Here is a 26,428-nt window from a genome sequence, read left to right as displayed (position 1 = left end):
GAGGTTGATATTACGAATTATTTTTAGCCGAGTAAATAAAATGAGATCTTATAAAACACTTGTTCTTTAGAAAGACTGTTAAAATATCAATCTGTTATGGTTGTGGTTTTAGATATCAGTCTGTTATAGTTTGTAATGGTTTTTACATAATAATAGCTAGTAAAAACACGACACAGAGAGGCGCTATTTAGTTAAGTGTACTGAGAAAATACAACGTGACAACTGTAAAATCTTGTAAATGCTTAATATTTTCTGAGGTTAAAGTTATTGAAGACGTACTTTCGATTTTAGTTTTTATTACGTATCCAGCTGACACATCACAAAGATAACAAATGTGTCGGGTTTTTGCCTGCATGTCCTCTGCGCTCGCTCATTGGTCCGTCCACTTTTTAGGCTGGCCAATCAGCGTATTGTTGCTAGGCTGTTTTGTCTCCTCTATTTGCTGGCCTGCTTGTCAATCAGAGTGGGAGCTTGTATGACGAGGCCCGCTGCGCAACGGTGCTGTATTTACAGAGCACTGCTCTCGAGGTGCGTGGCTGATGAAGATACCTGGAAACTTTGTGTTGTGAGGAATGATCGCCCTGCTGTTTTGCATGAAGTTGCAGTTTTAAGAGTGAGAGAGTTGGATTTGCGCGATACCTTTCCATTCAAAGGTAACATACGACCAATTATAATGCTTGTAGTGACATTATAGGAAGTTCCTCTCTTTTTATAATGTTACGTTTGTTATTTAGTAACGTGCAGTATATGACAGCTCACTAAAAAATAACCTTGTAAATAAAACTTACATTTTAGGTTCAGATTAAATTTAATTGACGATGATATATGCTAATCTGGGTTTAAAACGTAATCTACACAGAATGCATCAATACATAATAAAAATTGTCAACAATTATACTCTATACTATAGTTATCATCTGCTTTCCCAAAGTGTGCTTTAACTCTAGACTATTATAGGTTGTATGTCACTATCAGCAAACGTTACATTAGGAGAAGAAAGAAAAAAACTTTATCTAAAGAGTCATTGGCAATGAACACAAATTGTATGTACTCATGATGTTTCATATGAATTTAACTATGATTAAATAAATACATCTGCTTTAATTTTCAATATGCTGTTTTGCATGAAAAAGAACATGGGAATTGACTTGTAAAATTGTGAGAAAGTGCTCATGCTACTCATATTGCACAAAAAACTATTAAATTAACATTAACGTGCATGTTGATATTATTGAGGGCTAGAACGCTTAAAATGAAAGTGTGGCTATTAAATATTTTGCAGTGTTGATATTGTGTACTGTTTTGTCATCATAACCTATATTAGTGACGCTCAGGCTTGTTGTCATTTTAAAGCTGGCTTTTCTGAATTGGTTTAGCTGTGGGTGTTTTCAAAGATGTTATTGCCGGAGGTGCTGAGCTGGTGCTGCCATCTGCACTTCAGTCTGGTGGCATCTACTATGGCCTACATAGAAGCTGGTACACTGTCACCCGCACATACTCATCTGACCTGGATCCATCCTTCCGTCTCTCCATCTGACCCACTCCTTTCCAACACTCTTGCCCTTAAGTAGCTTTGCAGATGCATGGGTATTTCTGTCAGTTTGTGCCATCAGAATATGGACTGGGAGATTATACTTAGGGATGATTGCTGAAAGAGTACTTTTTCAAATCAGATATATTAACTTAGAGGTTGTTTGAGAACAGATTAATTAATTTATTTTTCTTGAAGTGAGCTTTTTTTATTAAAAAAATTTTTTGTAAATAAAAAATCAGAATTGTATTTTCTCCAAACTTAAAAAAAAAAGAATAATAACATCTCTAGAAGTGAGCTTTTTTATTATTTTTTATTTATTTATTTATTTATTTATATATTTTAAGATTGTATTTTTCCTAACTTTAACATATTAAAATGTAATTTTTAGTGTGCATTTATTAATCATTATGAAAGAGCTGCTTGTATTTGTGTATTGTAATTATGTTAACAGGGACACTGTAAAATAAAGTGTTAATCCACCAGATGTATGATCAACAATTTAGTTAGAACTAAATATCAAAGCATATGTGTGTGCGCACCAGGGGCTTTTTAATTTGTGCTGACAGATTTCAAAGGACAGCAAAAAAAAGGTGCTATTATGGGAGCTGCCTGCTGTGTATTATGTGAGGGACTGGGGGGAACGAGGGGGGGATTCGCCACCTGTCTGGGGGTCCTTGTCTGTTTCGATGCCCTCTTACTGCTTAAAATGCGTGAGACCTTTTATTACATTCTAGTTTAACTAGCAAAACAAACATAGCCATTTATTAAAAGCAGATTTTGTGTTGATGTACCTGCCATGTGTTATTGTTACATAACATGGATTTTTTTATTAAAAACAGGGGTTTATCTGATTTGTGTTAAGTGTGATACTTTGAGACAGAGATGGTATTGATTTACAATATTATGCACTTGAAAACAACCCTTGTGTGTTTCCAAGCACATTGGGGATGCCTCAGCTAGTTTTCTGATGTATGCATGCATAAACAAAGAAGAAAACCAAAAAATGTCACAAGGATTAACTGCCTTTAAGTTAGTACTTGTCAGAGTCTTAACTACCATAGAAATTAAAGGAGTGGTTCACCAAAAATGTACTCAACCGCAGACCATACAAGATTTAGATGGCTTTGTTTCTTTGTTAGAATAGATTTGGTGAAATTTAGCATTTAGCATTGGTTCCATGTGCAGTGCAAAGCTGTGTGTTTATAAGAAACAAATCCATCATTTAACTTTAAACCATTACATCTAAAGCAATATTATGGTTCGAGGACTTGAGCAAGTGATGTAAAGTACATTTTTCTAAATCTGTTCCGATTAGGAAACAAGCTTATTTACATCTTGTATAGCCTGAGGGTGAACTATTCCTTTAAGGGAAGTGCGTTTCCCCTGATATTCCACCATAATTGCAGTCTTGGTTTTGTTACAGCAGTCTGTATTAGATTTGTTTGTCGAGTCGTCAACTGTGTGGTCAGAAGAAGAAAGGTCAGCCATGTTTGAACATTTGATGAATGAGATCCCTTCATTATACGTGTGTTTGGTCTGCTCCAGACTAATTTGAAATGGTAAACACACAAAACAGACAGAGACAAAGTGGGCACCGTTTCTGTGATTATGGCTTCAGTAATTATACTGGCGACAACCGTTTATCTTCATCTCATCTGTCGAGATCCCAATGAATTCCAGCCTCCACATCTTTCTTAAATTTCCCCATAATCATTTTACCTCCAATTAGCCTTGTACCGGTGACATTTATGTCCTTTGTTGATTTTGTATAATTGCGTTAGAAGTCACATGAGGAAATGATGTCGAAAAATGATTCTGCTGCACCATTTGGCCAAGTTATATAGTGTTCCTAATGGCAGAGCGCACACAAAGATGCTTAATTATGCCAAGGAGAGTCCAATTTCAAGCCTGACGCTGGTGACTAGAATACTCTTCGGCTGTATTTCTGTAAGGCCTGTTTGACAACATCTGTCCCAAAGCAAATATAATCACAAATAGCTTCCCAGGAAACCTTCCTTTTGCAGCCTTTTATGAATCGAGTCACTGAGTTCATGTGATATCTAAAAAAGAATTTATTCTTTTAGTTTCTCTCAGTCACACTGGCCATGTGGCTTTATTTGTATGGTAACACTATACAAGAAGGTTTTTTTGTTCGTGCATTAGTTAACATCTAAGATTAATTACTTGTAGAGGTATTATTTATCTGTAGCTTATGTAAGCCAGTGTAGTATTATAGCATTATTGTTAAGTGTTACCATTTGTATGTTGGTTGTTTTTTTTTGTTTGTTTTTTTACATTTGTTCCTCTCTAAATATGTGCTTTATGACCTCAGCGGGGTTTATTGGTGACAAATGCTTTGGTTTATGTGATAATTACGTCGGTTTGCAGAGATGTGGTTGGAATTCAAATATGTGATGATGTCACTCACAAGGCCCTTTTTCGATCTCACGAATAGCTGTCCACGCTTCTGGGTAATTAAACTAGATGCCTGCGGATTCTTTTAGTAATTAGTTCTGCCTTAAATCTCGTCTAAAGCTGCTTCCTTCAACAGGCGAAAAGCTGCTAGCATGCCACAATGACATAAAAGAGGGCACGCAGTCATAATAATACTCAGATTGCGGACTTATTAATTGAATTCAGAAAATCACAACAAAATTTGTGTGACCTGAAGGGGTAGTTCTTCTCATAAAAAAGCAAATGCATCATCAGCAACTCGTCCTTATTTCATTCCAAACCTGTCTGACTGAAAAGGAGATATTTAGGATAATGTTCACGCTGCTCTTTTCCATTAAATCACCGAGGCTGTCAGTTTCAAAAAAGGACAACCAAGCACCATAAAAGTAGATCATGATTTAAACTAACATTTCAGAGTGAAAGTGTAGGGAAAATTTGTGTAAATGTTCATTCGTTCTGTTACATCCCAGGCAACATTTTGTGTGATAACATATGGATTTGTTTTGTTTAAATGTAACACATTTCATTAGGGATGAATCCATCGAACAAAGAGGAGCGTTGAAATCATACACGTTTGGTTGTCTGGCTGTCTCCGTGTGTTTGAGCCCACGTCATTGGCAGGTCTCCAGCTCTCTGCATTAAAAAGCTGCCTCTCATAGAGCACAGCCCTCTTCTAACCCGAGGGCAGGATGAACACGGGACAACACAATCACAGTTAGCTGACAGACAACAGCTAACAGACGCTCTGATTCATGCCTGTTTGCCTGCATTTGCACTGTGTTCTTGTGAATGACGTCTGCTGCATTCACTGTCTGCGTGTCTTGCTGACGTACACGTGACGTTTTCAGCATTATTTCGTATCAGTCATTTATGACACCAAAAATGTAGGAATACACTGTAGAATTCTTTAACATTTCATATCTAATCATTATTTATGTCTTTGTACATTCATCTGTACTGCTTCAACACATCAAGCTTGTCTTAAAGGGGCCACTACACTTTATATTTTTATTTAATCTCTTTTTTCTCTCTTTGATACTTAAAGTTAAAAAGTTTAAGTATCTACAAAGACTACAATGTGTAAGGTCAATGTGTTATATTATTTTTTGACACGTAGGTTGTTATATGTTAATATGCTTATGTTAGTGGTGTCACACATGATGATTTCTGAATTATACACTACTGGTCAAAAGTTTGGAATAATTTCAATAATTTAATAAGAATCAAAAGTGTTAATTTGAAAATAAATATGGTAAAAACAGTAATGGTGTGTAGTATTTTGTGTGTGTGTGTGTGTATGTGTATGTGTATGTGTTTGTGTATATATATATATATATATATATATATATATATATATATATATATAAGTAATTTATTCCTTAATGACAAAGATGGGTTTTCAATTTTCATTACACCAGATACTCCAGAAATCATTCCAATATGCTGATTTGGTGCTCAATTATTATCAGTTTATTGTTTATTATTATTTATAGTTTATTATTATCAGTATATTGACAATGGCACTTAATATTGTCATGGTTAAAAAAAAAAAAATTGCTGCTTAATATTTATCTATTTTTTGTGAAAACATTTTTTTCAAGATCCTTTGATGAATAGGAAATTCAAAAAAAGCAGCATTTATTTGAAATGGAAATCTTTTGATACATTATAAATGCCTTAACTGTTGCTGTTAATCAATTGAATGCTTCCTTGCAACAACAACAAAAAAAAATAATAATATCCCAAATCTTTTAGTGGTAGTTTATTTTTCCTAAAAATGTGTGTGCTCCCCACAGGTTTGCTCTCGTGTCTCCGAAGCTTCACCACGGCCCTCACCTGTGTGCTCCACTGTTTCTCCTGCGAGTCGTCCTGGGCTGACCGGCCCTTCCTGCTCCGCCCCCGAGCCGTCTCTCCCGCCACGGTCACCATGACACGCTCCAAAACCTTCCAGGCCTACCTGCCCAACTGCCATCGCACCTACAGCTGCATTCACTGCCGAGCACACCTGGCCAACCATGATGAGCTCATCTCAAAGGTATTCTGCAATGTCTCTTTTAGCATCTTTCATCTTGATCATAGCCCGGGTTAGACAGCATACTGAAGTGGATGAAAACGCTTTGAGGGGTAACTTACAGTCTTTACAATGCCATGCACTGTATAAAATTCCTACAAAACTGTTTTATAGACTTTTGTCAGTTAAAAGTCTTTTTGTAAGATGTTTTGTCAGCTGGTATGTTCTGTAAAAACAGTTTTTGGATTGTTCTGTACAATCCATCCTAATGGACTTTCTGTTGAGGGGCATGAAACACTATGTGAACATTATGAAAACAATATTTTAGAGGATTTTCAGATTAGTTGCACATGAATTGAAGGCAATATTTAACTTACATTAGCATCCACAACATCATGTGTCCGCAATAACAGTGTCAAAATGTATATGTGTGTTTTTATGTTATATGTTAAAAGCTTTTGCATTTTATATATGATTATCATTCAAGCTTTTGGGGTCATTAAGGTTATTTTATTAATTTCTTAGAAATGAATAGTTTTATTATAGCCATATATAATGTTTCAAAAGATTTCTGTTCCAAGTAATTGCTGTTCTTTCGATTCATCAAGGAATCAGCATATTAGAATAATTTCATTAAAATCATGTGACACGGAAGACTGGAGCAATGATGCTAAATTTGTAGCAATTCTATGATGGCAATAAATGACGTTATAAAATATATTCGAGTAGAAAACAGTTCTTTTTCATTTGATTGAAAATTACATATTATCTATATTAAATATAGCCTTTGTTTCCTTAAAGAATATTTTTCAAAAAGATTTAAAAATCAAACCATTGAACAGGAGTGCAATTTTGGATTGCTCTGTGGATTTTGGGTAAACTTTTAAAAAAACGGACCCATACATAAAAACAGTTTATGTCTTCATTAGTGAAACCATATGATCCCACTTTAATTGTACGGCATGTGCACAGACTCCTCCAGTGGCACACTTTTAAAACACCACATGGGGCTTTTTATTAGGTGTGTGTGTCAATATGTGTGTGCACGGAGAAATATGTGTCAAAGATTATTAATAGCACCTTTAATTAATAACGTGAACTTTGTGCATGCGAGTTATCTGCGCATGGATTGTGTGTGTGGGCAGAATGTGGGTCAGTAAAGCACTCAGCTTCCTGACGTACATGTCACACAATCAAGGATCAAGGGAAGCAGGTCATCGTCTGGGCTTTTGTGTGCTGCAGAAGTAAGAGTAATCACGTCTCTATAGTATACGCAGATGATCCAGGACACCCACGCATACCCGTAAAGCTGTACTAAAATCTGCACACAGGGTTTTGGTCGTCTGATACCATTTTTTGTCTCAGACAGGGTTTCTGAATGCGCCGTGTGTGTTTACAGATTGTGCAGATTAGACGAGATTGTTTTCGCTGCATTCATTAGTTGTTCACATACAGTGTTTGCAAAATAAAGCCAGCGGTATCCGGCCTGACGAGACTTACTTGTGTCGCAGGGGGAGCGAGGGCACTGGAGGCAGTTCTGGGGTGGAGTTGAGGTTAAAATGATAATTCGATTTCAATTAGTTTAAATCCCTCTGAACCAAATAACATAATAACTGTAGTAGTTTAAAAGTAGGTTAATAGACTTTGCACAATAGGAGGCTTGTGTTTTTGATTTAACATTCAGGTAGTAAAACTTTTTTATGTTATTAATTAATGTGTTACTGTGGCAGCTCTGAAATACAAAACTAATGTACTCAAAAATAACAGTGAAAATATGTGGGGGATCATCATTTCAATTGCACAGTCATAGCCAGGTAGATTCAATATTTCATGCAAGTCAAAAGTAGTAAAATATCGGTTTAAAATAATTGGGGCGAGGAAGAATGATATTAATAATTTCCATTTAAATCATTGAATGAATGATTGTTAATTTGTTGGAAATGCAGCTTTGACATTTTCAATTATATACCATTTTAGATTTTGTAATAATATTTCACAATATTACTTTTTATTTAAATAAATCTAAAAACATTAAAATGTTACCAAACATTTGAAAGATGTGTGTATAATGTAATAATATAATATAATACTATTTATATAATATTTTTCTTACACTTTCAATATACTTGAGAGTTTTCACGTATACATCTTAAAAATTGTAAAACCTTTTTTAGATTAAAAAACTATTTAAATCCATATTTAAATGTTATTAATTAAAGTCTTACTTTGGCAGCACAGAAAAAAAACAAAGTAATATTTTAAAAAAATAGATTCAACTGAATAGATTCAATGTTTTATTTGAAAATCAGTTTAAAATAATCAAGGCAAGGAAGAATTATATTTCATTTGAAATCATTGATGTTAATCAGCTAAATCACTGAATTTAAATTAAGTCTGAATGAATCATTTAATCCATTTTGAACTAATTGATTTTAAACAGAAAATTAACTAACATACTCACGAGTTTATACAATCATGTGTATATTGTAATGCGTTTCGAGCGTTTACCCATTGTTGTGATGGTTTCATTCAGGTTTTGTAAATTATTTAAGCTTAAAGATAGAGAAAGAACGCCTTCATTGCTATCCAGTATAGCACAGCCAAAATGAAACCACCATAATGATCTTTTGATCCATGCCCATATGGCCAAACCATTTTCAAACCCCCGTAATTATGACCTTGCCCCTCTTTCACATCATGCATCATGGGAAATCCTATCTGCCAAGGTCATGAATGGAGCAGCGAAGGAAAATTGATTTTTCCAAAAGATTACCTGATTGTGAAGTCACAATACTAGTAAATGATGTTAAACTACTCTGACGTAAATGTGTTAGACACATGTCAGCCAATTCAGTGTGTTTATTTGGATGTGGGTTTTTTGGGGCGATTTTGAAATGTAATCTTTCCTGTTTTATTTCCTTTGCAGTCTTTTCAAGGGAGTCAAGGCAGGGCCTACCTCTTCAACTCCGTGTAAGTCCTGTAGTTTGTCTTAACCATCCAAAACAAAAAGGTCAAAAAGGTCATGCCATATTTTAAGATCCTCTTTTCATCAATCAGGGTGAATGTGGGCTGTGGGCCGGCAGAGGAGAGGGTACTGCTGACCGGTCTCCACGCGGTGGCCGATATCTACTGTGAGAACTGTAAAACCACTCTGGGCTGGAAATACGTACGTTCTGGATCAGACTGGATACACACACTCACTCAGAGACCACTTTCAGACAAGGGCTGACATTTGATTCATCTGAAAGACTTTTCATAAAGCAGATTACAACTTTTCAGCCTTTTTATCTGGACCCACACACACACAAATATATAACAATGAATGTTAATTCATTATATAAGAGGTGTGTTCATGACATTGTTGCTGTATTTATAAATGAGTTATTTGACATCATTTATGCTTATATTTAAAGAATAAGCATATCAGAATAGATTTAGACTATGGCACTTGTTTTACAGCTTATATATAGAGAAACATCTCTTCTACAGTAATACTGCTATTTAAAGGTCTTATATTTGATTGACATATCTAGAAAAGCAACCCCAACAGCTGTCTATTATTTTTGGATCAGCAGATCTTGACTTTGAGGTGACCACACGCTCATTCTCTTGACCGTTTCTCTTTTTCTCTCTCCTCCCACCCTCTTCTGCTTTCCGATAGGAGCATGCCTTCGAAAGCAGTCAGAAGTACAAGGAGGGCAAGTTCATCATCGAGCTGGCCCACATGATCAAGGACAACGGGTGGGACTGAAAGCCCTGGACTCCCCACGGCCCATAACGCTGGAAAGAGACGTGCAGCATATGAATAATTAGTTTCATTATCTGGCTGTAACTTCCTCCCTGGAAATCTCTCTACCTGACACACCCCTCTAAACCGTGAGGGTTCAAGGTTCATAGCAGCTGCGCTACCCATGTCCTGTGTGTATATACGAACGAATGTGTGCCAGCTAGACACCAAGTGTTTCTATTACGTGAGTAATTTCCCTGTTCAGTCCAAGGGAGTGCGTGTGTGCAAATCGAGGCGCAAATTGACGTTTGCTTTCCTCTGGGTTGGCCAAGGTCACAGTTTTGTCCCACACTCAGGTTTAACTAATGGCTGGACCCATGGTGAAGAAAGGTTAAAAGACGAACCCATGTAGCACGGCACCTTTTAACTCATCTGAGGCGAAAACCCAGAAGCGTCGTCCATTTGTTTCCCTTTTCTTTAGTCTCTTTATTTCCTCCAGTCACTTGCATGTTGTTTATTTATATGTGTATTTATTGATCTGTTACGTTTTAGGGAAGTTGCGTTTATGGTAAACTGTAGCAACCACACTGGTCTTAGTTTGACCTATATAGCGGAAGTAGCAGCGTTTGATAAGAGGTTTGTACGTACACTTCCTCTCCAGATTGTGATCTGTCTGTGTTTGGATGTGATTATGGAGTAAATGAGGCATTCGTATGCCATTTCTAGGGCACAGGTCGCGTACATTAGCTAGAGCTAAGTCTTTCGCCCTAGCCGCAGCTGTCAGCTTTAAAAGGGAACTGAGGCGTTCTCACAGCCTGTGATGTCCCTTTTGGTCTCATTAGTTCCTGCCATTAAATCACAAATCAAGTGGTAAACCAGACTTTCACACCACGTGTTTTGTTGAAGAAAGTGATCGACAACTTGTAAATGTGGCCTCTAAACAAGGCAATCCAGATGGGGCTCGTAAATAAAAAGCCTTTGCGCAACCAAAGACTCTTTCATCACCTACGCTGACCAAACGGAGTTTGATTTCCTGATTTAAGGCCCGTTCACACCAAGCAGAGTAACAGTAATAATAAATATAAAGTTTTAAAACTTGCTGTAATTCTGGGAGGATAGTAACAATAAGGACACAGAGGAACCATAATGATTTTTGTTTTAGCTGACGGAACGATAAAAACATTGACAGCCAATCAGGAAAGCCCTTGACTTTAACAAGCATGAGCGTTTAAAGTGAGAGACAACATTAATGCAGTGCTTGCTTATAATGAACAGAAATTAGCATCGACTGGTGTAGTTATCATTATAGTTATTGTTCTTGGTGTGAACTTACCTTTAGATGCATTGTTGTTGTGTCTTTTGGTTCCGTTGAATTGTCTTGTGCAGAACAAGTCGCTTTTTCTTTGATTTAGGTGTTTTGGATGTTAACGTATAATGTCTTATTTTGAGTATGTATTTATGATCAGTCATCACGTATTGTTTTAGCACTCAATCTTACATCTGTGTATTTATCGTTCTGTGGGACCGCTCCACCTATTCCAACAATTTAAAAAATATATATAATTTCAAATAGATTTTTTTAAGAAGAAAAGTGTGTGTGAAATCAATTTTTAATCCGTATATTTTAATCTGATATCAATAAAGCTCTCATTTTATGAATGTCCTTTTCCCATTGTTTTTTTTTTAAGAGTGTATTCACTGTTCTGAATAATAGTAATAATTATATAAAGAAGTCTCTTTTTCTCATTTTTTTTTTAAATATAGTAAACAGTAATATAGTGAACTATTACTACAATTTAAAAGTGTTTTTTAATATAAATATTTTATAAAAAATGGCAGCCATTCCTCCAGTCTTCAGTGTCACATGATCCTTCAGAAATCATTCTAATATGCCAATTAATGTCATATTATCATCCATGTTTCAATTTTTGTGAAACCGAAATACATTTTTTTTCAGGATAAATAGACAGTCCAAAAAAAGATTTTTTATTTGAAATATCAGTCCTTTGGATCATTGTTAAAAGTTTTAACTGTAACTTTTGATCAATATTGTGCATCATTGATGAATAAAAGTATTAAATTCTTTAAAAAATAACACCCTTTTGAATGGTATTGTGCATTTAAATTAGTAATACTGTTATCTTTCATCATATTTTGACATTTATGCCTTGAGTAAATCATTTGTTTCTGCAGATATTTAGGATATGAATTTTGAGAGCAGAGTTCAAATGTTCCCAAAGGCCTGTCCGTGCTGAACCTTGTACACTGTCTCTGCATGCAGTGAGTGTGTGAGAGGGTGGCAGAGCCAGGAAACATTGTTTACAATAGCAGATGGTGGGCAGATCCTCATAACCATGATATAGAAGCAGCCATGTGAGTGACAAACATTGTGCCCCCCCAGGCAGAACTAATATGAATCCATTGTTTTATTCAGGGTCCGAAGGGAATTAACACCCTGTAACATCTATTACAGCACTTTAAGGATTACAAAAGACACACAAAGCAGATTTGAACAGATTTATACAAATGTTTTTATATATATATATATATATATGTGTGTGTGTGTGTGTGTGTGTGTGCTTCCCACTGCTCTGGGTGTGTGTTCACTGTGTGTGTGTGTGTGTGTGTGTGTGTGTGTGTGTGTGTGTGTGTGTGTGTGTGCACTTCGGATGGGTTAAATGCAGAGCACGAATTCTGAGAATGGGTCATCATACTTGGCTGAATGTCACTTCACTTTTTAGATACTGTAGATACTATAAATCTAGATAGATAAATCATCATATAAATGAAATCAATTACGGTATATAACTCATAATATTAGCAGTTATTTGAAATTATTATTATAAAACCAAACGGACTGTGAGAGGAAGCAATAAAACAACTACTACCAAGATGAAAAAATACTTTAATTTTGAATGGTATTTTTACATTTAGGTAATGAGAAATGAGGTGTGGGATACATTTAAACCAGTAGCTAGTTGTGGAATAGGGTGGAGGTCTGTATTTCTGTGTCTCTCGACTTCTCCTCAAAGCTGCCTGCCTCAACCACATGATGTATATACTAAGCTTCTTGCTGGCCAAACCCACTGTGTCTAAAAATAATTGCGATATCCATCCCGGACAGAGTGAGTGAGTGTCTATGTGATAGAGAGAATGATGAGGAGAGACACAGAGACAGCTCCTCTGTACAGAAAATATACAATCTAACCCAAAGCAAACCACCAAAGCCAATATAGAGCAAAACCCTAAGATTAGATGACATTATATGTTGCATGAAGTTGCACTAAAAAAAGATTTATACATACAAATCATGAACTCATGCATTTAAATGTCAAAATCTATCCTCAACACTCTTTTTTTTAAATCTGATGCATATGAGAAACTGTTCCCAATAAAAGTATTTGGATTAGAGATACTGTAATCTCTGCACTGGTTTCAGATTATATAGGTTTATTCACCCACTGGCCTCATCTCAGACTGTGGTGTGCACGTGTGCATGTGTGTGATTTCTTGGACTTGGATTATTTCTGAACTGTGTACAAACACAGCTCAGTGTTTCCTGCTGCAATATTATCAAGCCTCTCTGCTGCAGATAAAGAGATCACCAGTGAATCTGCATGTGAATCCCACTGACTATGCAAACTAGAAACAATAACTATTTCACAATAAATTATCAAATGTATGGAATTTTATTTGGAATGGAATTTCCATTTATCTAATTATTTGGTCAAAACTGTGAGTCGTAAGACCGAAACTCTCTTTTAAACAGTCCAGACCACTTCATAATACAATTCATTATTAGTGGGGATACATTGGGGGTCCCAAATAAAGTTTTGGGCCACTTATCTGGTCATTTTTTTAAAATAAAAAGATAGAACCTTTCAAGCGAAACAGATCACAATAGATAATAATATATATATTGTTCAAAATATGAAGAAAGGTATTCGGAAGCCTTGTGGCCATCAAATGTTAATGTAACATGTTACCAAGACACTGTGTACTTGAAAATTACACACACACACACACATACAGATAGAAGTAAGTCTGGTATAGAAAGTCAGGTAAAATAGTTGTGCTTCCTGCTCATTAAAACTATAACTTAGCACTGAAAATGCTGTATTGCTCTCTAGGTCTAACCCAAATATAATTTGTGTTTCCTTGTCTGAGGCAAGGAGAGTAACACACAATCATATGTGGTGGGGTACATCTAATCAGGAAAGCCAGAGGCTTTTGTCCAGGGGGAAGGGGCTTGTTTGGGGTAATTATGCTGCCCTCACAGCAGCAGATGGTTTGGGAGGGGGACCGGGAAGAAGGTTGATGTTAGTAACAAAGCCAAAACTTGTCTGATGCAGGAAATTAGCTACATGAAAAATAAAAGACTTTTCCTTTGCTCTCTTTCTCTCTCTCTTTCACTGACTAGATTCCCCTCAAAAAAGTAACAAAAAATATTTGGCCATCAACAATGGAGGATCAAGAGGATGAGCGTATTTGAGTAAATAGCACCTCCCAATGAGATTAAAGGGGGAGGCATGTGTGTCTGATGCAGATTTGCAGAAGGGGGATGATTTTCAGGATGTAATTGGCTTTAGCACTTCCTGGTTCAAGCAGGGCCATTAATCTGAGCCCGGCCAGGTTAAAACCATTACACCAGCAGAAGGTCTGCACCATCTGCACTCAGCTCATAACAGAATAAGGCCAATGAAGAGAAGCAAGGGGGTGCCTGAATGAACCCTGGCCAATCTGTGTGTGAGTGTGTGTATACATGCATGATAAAAGCGTTCAGAGCAATAGATTCAGACCCTCCTCCTGGCAAACAGCCACCCAAGCACTGTCCGAAACAAAAGGCTGAAGCATGCTGAATGGAAATGAGTATTTTAAGGCTTTGGGTAACACACCTGCCCTTTTAAAATGTTAGAGCAGCTGGGTTAACGCTGTGCCGCTTATTCAAATGCTAAGCTGATATCAACAACGGACCACCTGCAGTGCAGACGTTACCCATGCACTTTTTAATCTGCAGTGGCAACAAGGTGCCATGAGTTGAGAAAGGCCTCTGTAAATTAAGACCCTGACAGGTGCATCACTTTCCCAAGTCATCTGAGAGAATCTAATTTGGATTTTCAAACACATTTGGGGTTTATTGTAAAGTTTGTTGGGTTTGTTACTATGTAATATGTCTATGTATAAGTTATTTAAGAATCTTATATAACGCTCATGTTAAAGATAAACATTGATTAGCAATTGACATTGTCTAAAGTAGAAAGGTAATGCTACTCCCCTTCCAAAATAGTAGGTACAGTGATGTTACTGGAGATATATATTTATACAATTATATTTATACAACATTCCAGGGGAAAAGAATAGAATTGTTTAACTAGGGTGTGATACATGTCCAAAAATAAAACATTTAGGGGTTAACAGAAGGCGCCAACACATGTGGTTACCAAACATTATAGCTAATGCGCTAAGTCTGATATCAAGCCTAGCTTGGATGTATTTGAGCAGTCTCAATTCGTGAAACAGAGTGAATTTCTGAGGAAATGCTTTGTTTATATATTTAATTTGTAAATGTAACTATCCCACTATTGAATGGATTAGTTCACAGCGAACATGTGGTGTTTTATGACCTAATGTGTCTATGCTTCCAACGTATCAACTTTTTTTCTTCCTTTATTATTTTTATTACATTTTTCTTTACTTCTTACTGTTTCATGTCCTTACTTGTTCTAATTTGTACTATTCTGGTCGATATGTAAATTAAGTATAGCTTGAGCAATTATTAATTGTTTTTTTTTTCCTAATTGTCTTTCGATAAAATGGTCTGCGAAACTAAAAACTGTTCACGTAAAATGTAGCCTGAGGTTGTATTTTAATCGATTTGCGCCATCTAGTTGCCACTGAATTATAAGAGGAAGAAACGGTATGTGACTTCAGTCACACTGCTACACGTATACAATAAAATTATAAAATAAAGTAAAATGCTTTCATTCATCAATTCACATATCAGAAGAATCTAAGTACAAATCAAATGTAAAGAAGAACAAATGCAAGTGTACTGGAAAGAGGTCAGTAATCTGAGATCACTCTCTCTCTCTCTCTCTCTCTCTCTCTCTCTCTATATATATATATAATGACAGTAATATTGTGAAATATTACTACTTACTATTTATATTTATAAATATATTTTTCAAATGCTATTTATTCCTGCGATGGAAAAGCTGAATTTTCAGCATCATTTCTCCAGGCTTCAGTGTCGCTGAAATCATTCTTACATGCTGATTCTATTCTATTATTCATTCTATTCTATTCTATTTGATGATCTCTCTATATATGTGTGTATGATTTTCATTTTTTTCTCAGGGGTTAAAATTGTGAGTAATAACAAAACATAATATAGTGAATGCTTGGTTTTTCTGCCGCTATTAAATATGTAATACAAACAGAAATGCTATTGTTGCTTTCATAGTTCAACGCTAGTGGGCGGTAAAACACTGTAATCAATCTAATCCGCAAGCGTGCAGTCGCCAACATCATCGAGACGTAAACAACGCGCGCGGGCGCGGGGAATTATGGGATATCTTCCCTCGGCGGCGCGGTGCTGCCATGTCTCCTGAAGATAAACGGCGGCTAGTCGTTTTCTCTGCTGCGGTGTTCTCTTTATTCCTCCTTTTACTTGTTTTGAGCTACATACCAGCTTATTTGTACATAATTTTTATCGGTGTCGTGTCTTCTGTAGTTTATTTTCATAAAGCGGAGGAGCTGCAGCTCTTCGAGAGACTAGGCCTCAATCCTCGCCGTGAACTGAGCGTCCCGTCGGCTCTGCTGCGCTGGTTACCGGGCAAGACTTTAAGTGGAGTCCCGGCCGCCAACAGAAACAAGTTACGTAAAAGTGATTCTAGAAATTCTTTCGTGTCACCCAGCGATAGACACTTTGCGGGCTCATATCATAAAAGAGACCACACGCTCAGTGACTCGGTGTTCAGCCCTCGGGATATACTCATGGGAAGTTACCTCGCCAAGACTGAAGAAAGCCCCTCCGCAGCGGTGAGGTCCGCTGCAGGCTCGGGGGCTTTCATGCGCCCCAGAGATCAGCTCCGGGAGAGACTCGCCCGACCGAATCATGCTGTGCACACCCCTAACAGAAGACTGTCATTCGGGTAAACACCAAATGCTTTGTCTTGTCGCTTTCTCTGTTTAAGCTCACGTGTTTTAATAGGAATGTATTAGAGATTATTCTGTTTATGCTCTAATAAAACATTTAACGTCTATCAGGATCGTGTTTTTACACGTTTGGCATTCTCGTTTGTTCAAACATACAAGTTGTCCCAGTATTCCCTCCACGATTTGAAAATGTGGGAGTTCCTGGAGCTTGTCAGGCGCACTGCTCCTCCTACACCGGTTCACGTGTAGGGCTTTCCACTTAATATGAAACAGCATTGTGACAGCTCTGCTCGCACTTGCGTCGCCAACATCCTTGTCTTCTAATATGTTGAATTGAAAACCCAATTAATTTGGTTTTCTTGAGTCAAGGTATTTTTTCATAGTTTGTTTATACATTAAGTCTTGAAATTTAGTATTTCCGTTTAATTTTTTGTAACACTTCATTAGTTTTATTTTGGATTTTTTTGTATTTATTTTACTTTTCAGCCTATGTTTTTTTTGGGGCAATCTTGTTTCATGTTGTTCTATAGCTATATGAATGACTGACATAAGAGAAGCAAAAATTTGATTTTTAGAAGGTGTTTTTTCCCCGCATTTCTTTCTTTGAAATAAGTGTATTATGCTTACCAAGACTGAATTATTGCATCAAAAGTACAGTATTGCTGGGAGATATAACAGTTAAAAGTAACCCTTTTTTCAGTTTGAATGTAAAAGTTATTTGTTTGAATATAAAAAAAAAAAAATAGTAATATAGACCTTAATTAAACATTTATTCCTGTAATGGCAAAGCTGAATTTTCAGTGTCACCTAATCATTCTAATATGTAAAAAATAAATAGGCGATCATGGTTTCCATGAAAAACAATACTAAGCAGATCAACTGTATTTGATATTTATAATAAGGATATTTGAGCTCTAAATTTAGAAATATACTATTAATTTAATTTACTAAATTTTTTATCAAATAAATGGTGAGCAAGCATAGGAAGCTTGTTTTGATATTTTAAAATCTTTAAAACCATATCATTAGCAAGATTTATTATTATTTTTTGTGAAGGTGTTTTTGATTAAAGCTCTTTTGAAGCACTTACCTGTTGATGTTTCAATGCCATTAGGGACACTGTGGGCACTGCAAGTCGGTTCACCATCACCCCCCAAAGACATTATCCCCTTCAGCAGACAGGGACGTCCCCCATTGGAGTGATTCCACCTGGAAACTGGGATGGTTTGCGTAAGAAGAATGTCCTCACCCAACGCAATTCACCTGCTGTTCACAGTCCGGTCACGGTGAAGATTGCCAGACCAGACCCCACTCGATCATCATTGTAAGTTGCTTTAAATTCTGTAGATTGAATGAAGTATACTAGCATTAAAATAGCTTTTGTATTTGTCTGTAGTGTCATTAAATCCTGTTTGGGATTATTTCTCTCCTAATACCTTGTCTATAGATGCCACAGTTACTGCAGGATTAAATTGGAGGGCATTGTCGAGAGAAATCTGCTTTGCTAATTTGTAAATGCTGTATTGATTCTAGCTTCAATCACGTGAATTCCCCTGAAGCAGTCAAATCTCCAGTTATTGGAGCCCAGACAGACCCCTGCTCCAGAGAAGCTGTTCTGAGCGTGCTCCGAGAAAGCAGGAAGAGGGAGGTTGATGAGGAGGACAGGAGTGCTTCTTCTGGTCAGAAGAGCAAAAGGAGGTATGTGATGGGCAGAAAGTGACCAAATGAAAGTCGTCACACAATCTTATCCTCCGAGTTTGTTAGGTTGTAACTTTCCATGGTGTGTAGAACTTAAAGGTTTTGCTCTTGGTTTTTGTAGTGTCACCAAATAATTGTCTTGTTCTCATTAGGCGACATGACAGCAGCGGAAGCTCTCAGTCAGCGTTTGAGCCACTTCTTGCAAATGGAGTTCCATCTCAGCTTGTGCCAAAGTGGGTGACCATACACCTTCCATTGTAAAATCTGCCTCTACGTATGTTAAACATTGGGGTTTTATCACATTATCTCTTATTACATTTCCTCTCCTCCTCAGACCAGGTAGTTTGAAGAGAGGGATGAACTCTTCTCTCAATGAAGAGTCCATTATGAAGCGTTCTCGAACCTCCTCTATCAGCTCTGTAAGTGGTGCTCCTGTTCCCAGTGGGGTGCCTGGATCTATCCGAAATCCCATTCGCAGTTCTTACAGTTCTTCACAGGGTTATCCACAGGTATTTCATTTGACCATTTTCTCATAGTGTTGCAAACTGAGGAAATGTAATGAGAAATGGTAGTTAGTGAGCATATTGATGATTATTGCTTTACGTTTTTTTGTACTGTTTTGCTTTCATTGACTCAATTCTTAAATTTTGTATTTCCAGAGAAGAGCAGCATCCAGTCTCAGTCTTTCTCCTTTCACAAGCCCAGGAGGTTCTCGGTGTCAGACTCCAGAGCGAGCTGCTAAGAAAGCAAGGTAGGAATCTTTAAATGTACACCACCATTCATTGGAGTTTGATAAACCTTAATAAGATTTGTTCATCAAGGCTGATTTTTTTTTTGTCGTATTTACTGTCACTGCAATAGAGCAGGCTGGGCTAAAAGTTTATTTCAGTAAAGTGCATCTAAAGACTTATGTTTCATTCTGTTGTATTGTGCCTATTGAGTAAACACAGCTGTAAAATGTATAATCGATGTCAGATGAACACATAATTGCTCATTATTGTAAAGGGTTTGCTCAAAACATTCTTATTTTAATCTGTTCATGTTTTGTGTGCTGTAGGGAGGAAGATGCTACCTCACCAAGTTCTACTTCCTTTGTGAAAATGGATAAGGTGGCAGCTGACCCTGCACCTGCTACTAGTGAGGAAACATGTTATATTATGCATTTTTGATTTAATATCTAATTTATTGTAACTTTATATAATATAGTATTGATTCATGGTATTAATGAAAGATTATGGCATGGTTTTACAGACAGGGCTTTAGGTTAAGCCAGGTTTAATTAGAACATTTAAATATCTTTTATAAATGTTCCTTAGAAAATAACATTATTTGTGTGCATCTTGAGACAAAGTAATGGCACTGACCTATTTTAAAGAGTTAGTTCATCGAAAAAAGAAAGTTTACCTGAAAGTTTCTTTCAGGTAAAACAGCCTAGACATGCATTTTAGTCTGGGACTAGGTTTAAGCCTTGACTGTGAAACCAGGGGTAAATGTTTTGCACAAGGAATGCTAAAAAAAAAAATTAATTTTGGGTTTATTTCTACCAGCTAAACCTACTCCAAAATCTGAGGCACATGTTGCATCAAGAATGACATCTGACTCTGGAGGTGGCAGTGGCAAACGTAAGCGCAAAATCCAGCTGGTGACAACAAACAGAGGAGATCAGATTTATTTAGTAAGTAACGAAGCTGCTATTGATTCCCATTTCCACCAGACATTTGCATAGTGGATATTCATCACTGTGTCATTGTGTCTGCAGCCACCACCTCCTGAACTTGGCTATACGATCACCGTGAAAGATCTAGATATTGAGAAGAAAGCCGCTCTCAGCCAGATACAGAAGGTCCTGGAGGAGCCTGGTATGTTCTCTTCACTCTTGCCTGGATCGGCTATAAATACAATGAAATGCTTGCAGCTAATTCTGTTACATTTATAATTTCTTCCAGAGCCAGAGATCCCTCCTCCATCTTCTGAACCCACTCCGACTCCGGCTCCCTCTTTAACCCTGTTCTCTCAGCCAGCTCCAACGTCTTCATCTGGGACTGCACCTGCCGTGAGCGCTGCGCCCTCTCTGATATCTCTCTCCACACCTGTGCCTGTGACCTCACCAGCCACTACTACAACTCCCGCTCCAACTATCGACCTCACTATCACTGCACCCCTCACTCTCACCTCAGCCCCCTCCATCTCTACCACACCAGCTGCTCCAACTGCTCCATCTACAAGCATCTCAAACCCTCTCCTGGAGTCCCTGAAAAACATGAAGAATAATCCGCTTCTCAATGCTCCCACTCTAATGGGCACTACCACTGCAGGTATGTAGAAATTATTTTCCACTGGTTTTACAGATTTGGGGTAATTTTTTTTTTCTTCAGGACTGTTTGTAGAGTAGACCGTTCAAAAGAACAGCACTTGTTTAAAACATTGTTTATTTACATTTTTTTTTTTTACGATTTATGTATTTCTTTTGGGTCCTTGAGCCATTCATTTTAACATGATCTTGTATGCCTTTGTCACTCTATACAGCTCCAGCAGTGTCTGCGTCCAGTCTTTCTACAACTGCTTTTGCCCCCACAAACCCGAGCAGTGGAGTTGTCAAATCTGAGTCGGGCCTTACCACTCTGCAGCCCTCATTCTCTACCCAATCATATCAATTCATATCAACACGTGCCTCCAAGCCAGCCACTTCCATGCCCTCTGCATTTGCTCAGATGCTGGCCCAACCTCTTCAACCCACATCCAGCAAGCCAGCCCTTGGTGGAGGAAGCAGCCTGTTCAGTTCGATTAATCCTGTGGCCACTCCTGAACCTAAGCCTCCTAAATCCACAGTTGCTGCACCTACGACCACAGTTGCATCAGTCAATAGCATTAGCAGTTCCCTGTCATCTGGATTTAAGCCCATTTTCGGGGCAGCAAGCACCACGCCTGCTTCCTCAGCAGAGGTCAAACCCACCCAGCCCACCTTCAAGCCTTTATTTGGCACAGGAGGTGGCATTAGTTCCTTTGGGCAGACACCAACAACATCAACCCCTGCTGCTCCAGTTTCACAGAACAGTGGGATGTTATTTGGTGGATTAACCAGTACCCAGTCAGCGATGGGGTCCACATCATCTCCCGCCCCAACCACACAAACTTCTTCCCAGTCTTTGATTGGAAGCTGGACCGCAACAGCCACATCCACTCCTGCAACAAATGCCACGTTCCAATTTGGAGCCACACTGACTGCGACGGCTGCCCCTACGCTAAACACCAACACTGTTAATGTTAGTGGCACCACCTCTGCTTTTCAGTTTGGAGCAGCAAAACCTGCACCCGCCCCACAGGCCCAAAGCACGTTCACGTTTGGCCAGCTTTCGGCAAACCAGAACTCCACATCCACTCCGTTTGGTGGGTTTGGCATGACCAGCAGTACCACTACATCCTCAGAGACGCCCACAAAGCAAACCACTTTCGGGAGCTCAACCTTCACTGCACCGTCAACCTTCCCAGCATCCACACAGCAGACCCCCGCTGCTTCAAAGCCTTTCACGTTTGGGGCCGGCGGTGGAAGTAGTGGCACATCAACATTCATGTTTGGAGCCGCTGCCAGCACAGCAGCACCTGCGTTTGGGACTACCAGTCAGCCTACATTTGGTGGAGCTGGCTTCTCTTTTGGAAACACCACAACCCCTTCTGCGGCTCCTGCCTTTGGTGCCTCCACACAGACTGTGGCTCCTCTCCCAGCCCCGGCTCCTACATTTACCTTTGGAGGGGCATCAACAGCCACTCAGAACGCTGCTCCGAGTACTCCGGCGCCTCCTGCTTCTGGAGGGTTTAACTTCGGGGCTTCGCTCTCAGCAGCACCGTTTGGAACCCCTGCGCCTGCAGCTCAAACGCCAGGGTTTTCCTTTGGAGCCAGTAACCCTGATAACAAGCCTGCTTTTGGTAAGTTTGTTTATATTGAGAAAGGTCAGGAAGGTTCTATTTGATATTGATCTATTGTAGTGGATGATGATATGTATGTGCTCTCACATATCAGCGCTGCCTATGAAAAAAAAGAAATTGTAAATACAAATAATATTAACTAGTGTGGGTGTGTGTGAAATATACATAGAACTATGTATAAAAAGTTATATATATATATATATATATATATATATATATATATATATATATATATATATATATATATATATATATAATGCAATTATTTTGTGAATTAGTTTTTAAACTTAACAGATTTAATAAGTAAACCAGACAGGTAAAACTACACTAATAAACTACACAATCATTGCTATTTTGCAATCAAATAGTGTGGTTATTTACACTTGCTTCATATTTTCTGTTTGAATACATGACAAAACCAGTGTGTAACTGCAGTTCCTGTACCAGTTTGTTTTCATCCTGATTATTGGGTGCCATTTACTCCCTTTTCCTCCCACAGATGCTCCACCCAGCAGTTACTTGTATTACCAGATTTTGTCAAACGTGCAAAAACATGTATGGTGTAAATTGTGTTCAAAATTAGCAGTAGCTTGCCTTTTGTGTTCCTGATTTGTGTCTGACCAGAGGTTATGATCTAGAATATAATAATGCTGCCAGAGCCGTTTTTTCTGCACTTTTTGAACTATTCTGATGATGTCTGCAGTCTTGGGTGACGGGACGGGTGGCTTCTATGATATTCCACTGCGTAGCCTATAATAAAAGATAATGAATTTCAAACCTTAACTAAACACATTTTTATTCAAAGATCAACCGTCTGTCATTAGTCTTTAGTCTGCCACAAAAACAACAACAGTAAAATCATGAACTCAAGTCATTGTAAATAAACAATGACTGTTGTAACAGTGTGTAAATTAGACCTTTCTGTAACACTAACACCAATTAGCTTAAACGAAAATAACTAAATAATTGTGTAGCGGAGTATTTTTTTTTGTACACAGTGCCGCGAACTGTCAATCATTCCTGTACGTGTGCATCACTGTCCTCCTCGCAGCTACAGAAACTTGCGCTCTCTTCATCAAGCTTTAAAACAAAAAGGGGAAAAAAAGGTTGTATTGTCTTTGTGCATATAGATAAATTAGATAAATGAATATCTAAATTCGTGCCTAGCTGCCTACGGTATTTTTTTTGAACTTAGAAAAAAGATGACTCCACCTCCACAGACAGTTTTTAATGTTTATCAGACAATAACTACTCAAGATTTTGCTTTAGTATAATTTTTGGGACAATTCATTCACGGGCCAGATTCGGGAGTCGGGGCAACAGTTTAGATTTCGGGACGTCTCGTCACCCTACTGGTAACAGTGGCATAGAAAGCAAAGCTGTGCTCATGCATGCTACTTTATAAGATAATAACTTTTTTTGAAGATTGTTGGTTCCCGTCAAAGATACATTCTTATTAAAATGTGGGAAATCAGTAAAGCAGTCCTCTTACACTCTTCTTGTCTGTCCTGTGTTGTCTTAGGAACATCAACTCCTGCTTTTGGCCAGGCCTCTGCAGGAATGTCAGTGCCATTCGGCAGTCCTGGAACCCCAGGATTTGGAGCAATGGGTGCCTCACCATTTGGTAAAATACAGTCACTTCTAGTTTTTTAAATATTGCATAATAATTCTCTCCATCTTATAAATGTTTTAATCCTTTTAGGTGTTTCACCAGCCACCTTCTCTATTGGAACAGGCTCCAAGGCCACTGCGCCTCGACGATTACAAGCACGCAGACAGCACCCAAGAAAGAAGTAATGTGGCTGATGTGAGTCCTGTCCCTGTCATTATGGTCATCTGGACTCTGCAACCACTCTTCCGGCTGTCCCACCTGCCCCAGACACCGCTGCTACTGCTGCTGGTCCAAACACAACAAGGCTCTCAGTCAGACCTCATCTCTACAACCCTACAGGGTTACTGTCAGGGCTGGTCAGGCGTCTAGGATCGAGGCTCATGGGGTGTTGATTTTAGAGTACCGGGCAGCCCGTCTCTGCTGTTGGCTGCGCCCACCGAAACTCATCACCACCTCACTATTGGAGTCTGTAAATGTCTGATGAGGGCGTCTGGTGTCGGGGATGGATGGCAAACGGGAGTTGAATTATACTTGAAAGAAAAAGAGACTTTCAAATCTGGACTCACACATAAATTCAGTCCAGGCCTGTTAATTTTGACTCTTTTGTTGGAGTAGTCAAATGCCCTCTTTTTTTAGATCCGGTTAATACATTTTTTTTTTTTTTTTTTTTTTTTTGCAATTAGTGTAGATTTGTCATTCTTTTTCATCATGCTTAGTAGAATTTGTATTTATTTTTGTTAAGCCTTCAAAACGTGAATGTTTCCCGTTTCATTTAGTTTTTTTTTTCTTTTTATAATAAACCATCAAATTTTACATAGCTTTTTCTTCACATTCTTTTAAGAGAAGCACTGTTTATGTATCTGTTTATCATACATTGGATATCTGTCTAAAACCAAAGCTGATGTTTTTAGTGTGACACACCATGCCCTGTTTTACTACCTCTCCATTTTAAATGTGCACCTGTGTCCTAGCTGAGATGATTTACTGCAGTCTGCCTCATTCGATCTAATATTATACAGTCAGCACTTAACGCAAACATGTAGGCAAAACCACATTTCTATAGCCATTGCATCTGCCATCAGTGTTTGTTTATTTGACTTTCAGGCACTGGATTTTTTTTTTTTACTCATTCATTGCTCTGTGTGCCTTAGTGTGTTTTGCTTCTGGTTACATATTACGGATGATGTCAGATTTGTACTCTTGAGAAATGGATGCTTGTTCTTTCATAATAATGTGTTTCTAGAGAATATGATCTCAACTCCAGTTATTTTTGATTACTGACTAAAGAGTCCAATTTCAAACTCGGTAGAAGTGCATACTTTGTGTTTGGAAACATTTGACTGAGTGATCAAATTAAATAAGTGCAAAAAATAACTCTAAAGTACCCCCAAAATGTGTGAATTTCAGGAGTATAGAGGATGCGGCATTTGCATTGATGAATGTTGGTTTAAAATATTTTTTCTCATTTAGATTTGATTTAACCTAGAGAGGCTTACATGCTATTTATTATTTACATTTTCCTTTTCGTTCTTTCTTTTTTTAAATGTGCATGAAAGCCATTACTGGAGTTTTGTATGAAATATATGGGTTGCGCATGCTTGTGATGTTTTAAAATAAGATTTAGTGAATAGTCAAGCTGAGATTGAAAAGGCATGTCTTGGGATGTTGGGAAATGCAGTCAACACATTATGTAGACCTCCGATACCTGAAGATTTGAAGTCTTAACATGTTCTCAGGTCTGTTACGTGACAGAGCTGTCTAATATTTGTTTTTGTCAATATACGATGTTGTATATCCACAAAACACTGGATTTAATTAGTATTTCAATGCACACATATGGAAGCACAAAAACACCATTCATTTTAGAGGTGTATTGTATTTTTATTTGGTTTACCCTGAAAAATCCACTGAATTGGGGACAGCAGTTGTTTTTACAATGATGTAGCCATCTTAGTCCCCCTTTGCATGGATTTTCTCATGTGGGTCTTAACATTTTGTAATTCATCACATTTTTTGAAGTATCCTCATGCCCAGACTGATGCAAGGAGGCATGAGCCCAGGCTTTCGGTTTATTAGAAAGCCATACCAAATACAAGCGAGACGTGTAGACTGTTGAGAAAATGAGATGAGAGCCGGATTGCTCAAGCTGTGAATGTTTGAGAGCAGTTGTATGATTTTCAAACGTTGCTGTTAGTGAATGCTTAGTTTGTGCGTGAATGGAGATCTGAATGAAGCGGCACACAGATTGTGTTGTGTCTGCATAAATGCTCTGATAATGACATGCTGGTTTCCAATAAAATGTAAAGCTGA

The 26,428-nt window shown here is 37.9% G+C and overlaps 2 protein-coding genes across 3 annotated transcripts; both read left to right on the top strand.

Annotated features, from left to right (window-relative positions):
• Positions 1 to 117: 117 nt before the first annotated feature.
• Positions 118 to 11,385, top strand: LOC127966488 (protein yippee-like 1). Its single transcript, XM_052567500.1, has 5 exons — positions 118 to 653; positions 5,785 to 6,023; positions 8,926 to 8,969; positions 9,057 to 9,165; positions 9,661 to 11,385. The coding sequence occupies exons 1-5, from the start codon at positions 476 to 478 to the stop codon at positions 9,748 to 9,750; spliced, it is 660 nt and encodes a 219-aa protein (XP_052423460.1). The 5' UTR covers positions 118 to 475; the 3' UTR covers positions 9,751 to 11,385.
• Positions 11,386 to 16,254: 4,869 nt separating this feature from the next.
• On the top strand, positions 16,255 to 26,428 carry LOC127966484 (nuclear envelope pore membrane protein POM 121). Of its 2 annotated transcripts, none has more exons than XM_052567492.1 (13): positions 16,255 to 16,880; positions 17,999 to 18,208; positions 18,418 to 18,582; positions 18,735 to 18,815; positions 18,917 to 19,091; positions 19,242 to 19,333; positions 19,640 to 19,719; positions 20,130 to 20,257; positions 20,342 to 20,441; positions 20,529 to 20,897; positions 21,109 to 22,506; positions 24,029 to 24,130; positions 24,209 to 26,428. In XM_052567492.1, the coding sequence occupies exons 1-13, from the start codon at positions 16,327 to 16,329 to the stop codon at positions 24,301 to 24,303; spliced, it is 3,549 nt and encodes a 1,182-aa protein (XP_052423452.1). In that variant the 5' UTR covers positions 16,255 to 16,326; the 3' UTR covers positions 24,304 to 26,428. The 2 variants fall into 2 exon arrangements, with proteins under 2 accessions (XP_052423452.1, XP_052423453.1); XM_052567493.1 differs by having other exon boundaries at positions 16,262 to 16,880; positions 24,242 to 26,428.

This window comes from Carassius gibelio, chromosome B10 (genome assembly GCF_023724105.1).
Source record: "Carassius gibelio isolate Cgi1373 ecotype wild population from Czech Republic chromosome B10, carGib1.2-hapl.c, whole genome shotgun sequence".
Classification (NCBI taxonomy): domain Eukaryota; kingdom Metazoa; phylum Chordata; class Actinopteri; order Cypriniformes; family Cyprinidae; genus Carassius; species Carassius gibelio.
Note: the sequence above shows the minus strand (reverse complement) of the source record. Positions and strands in the feature narration are given on the sequence as shown.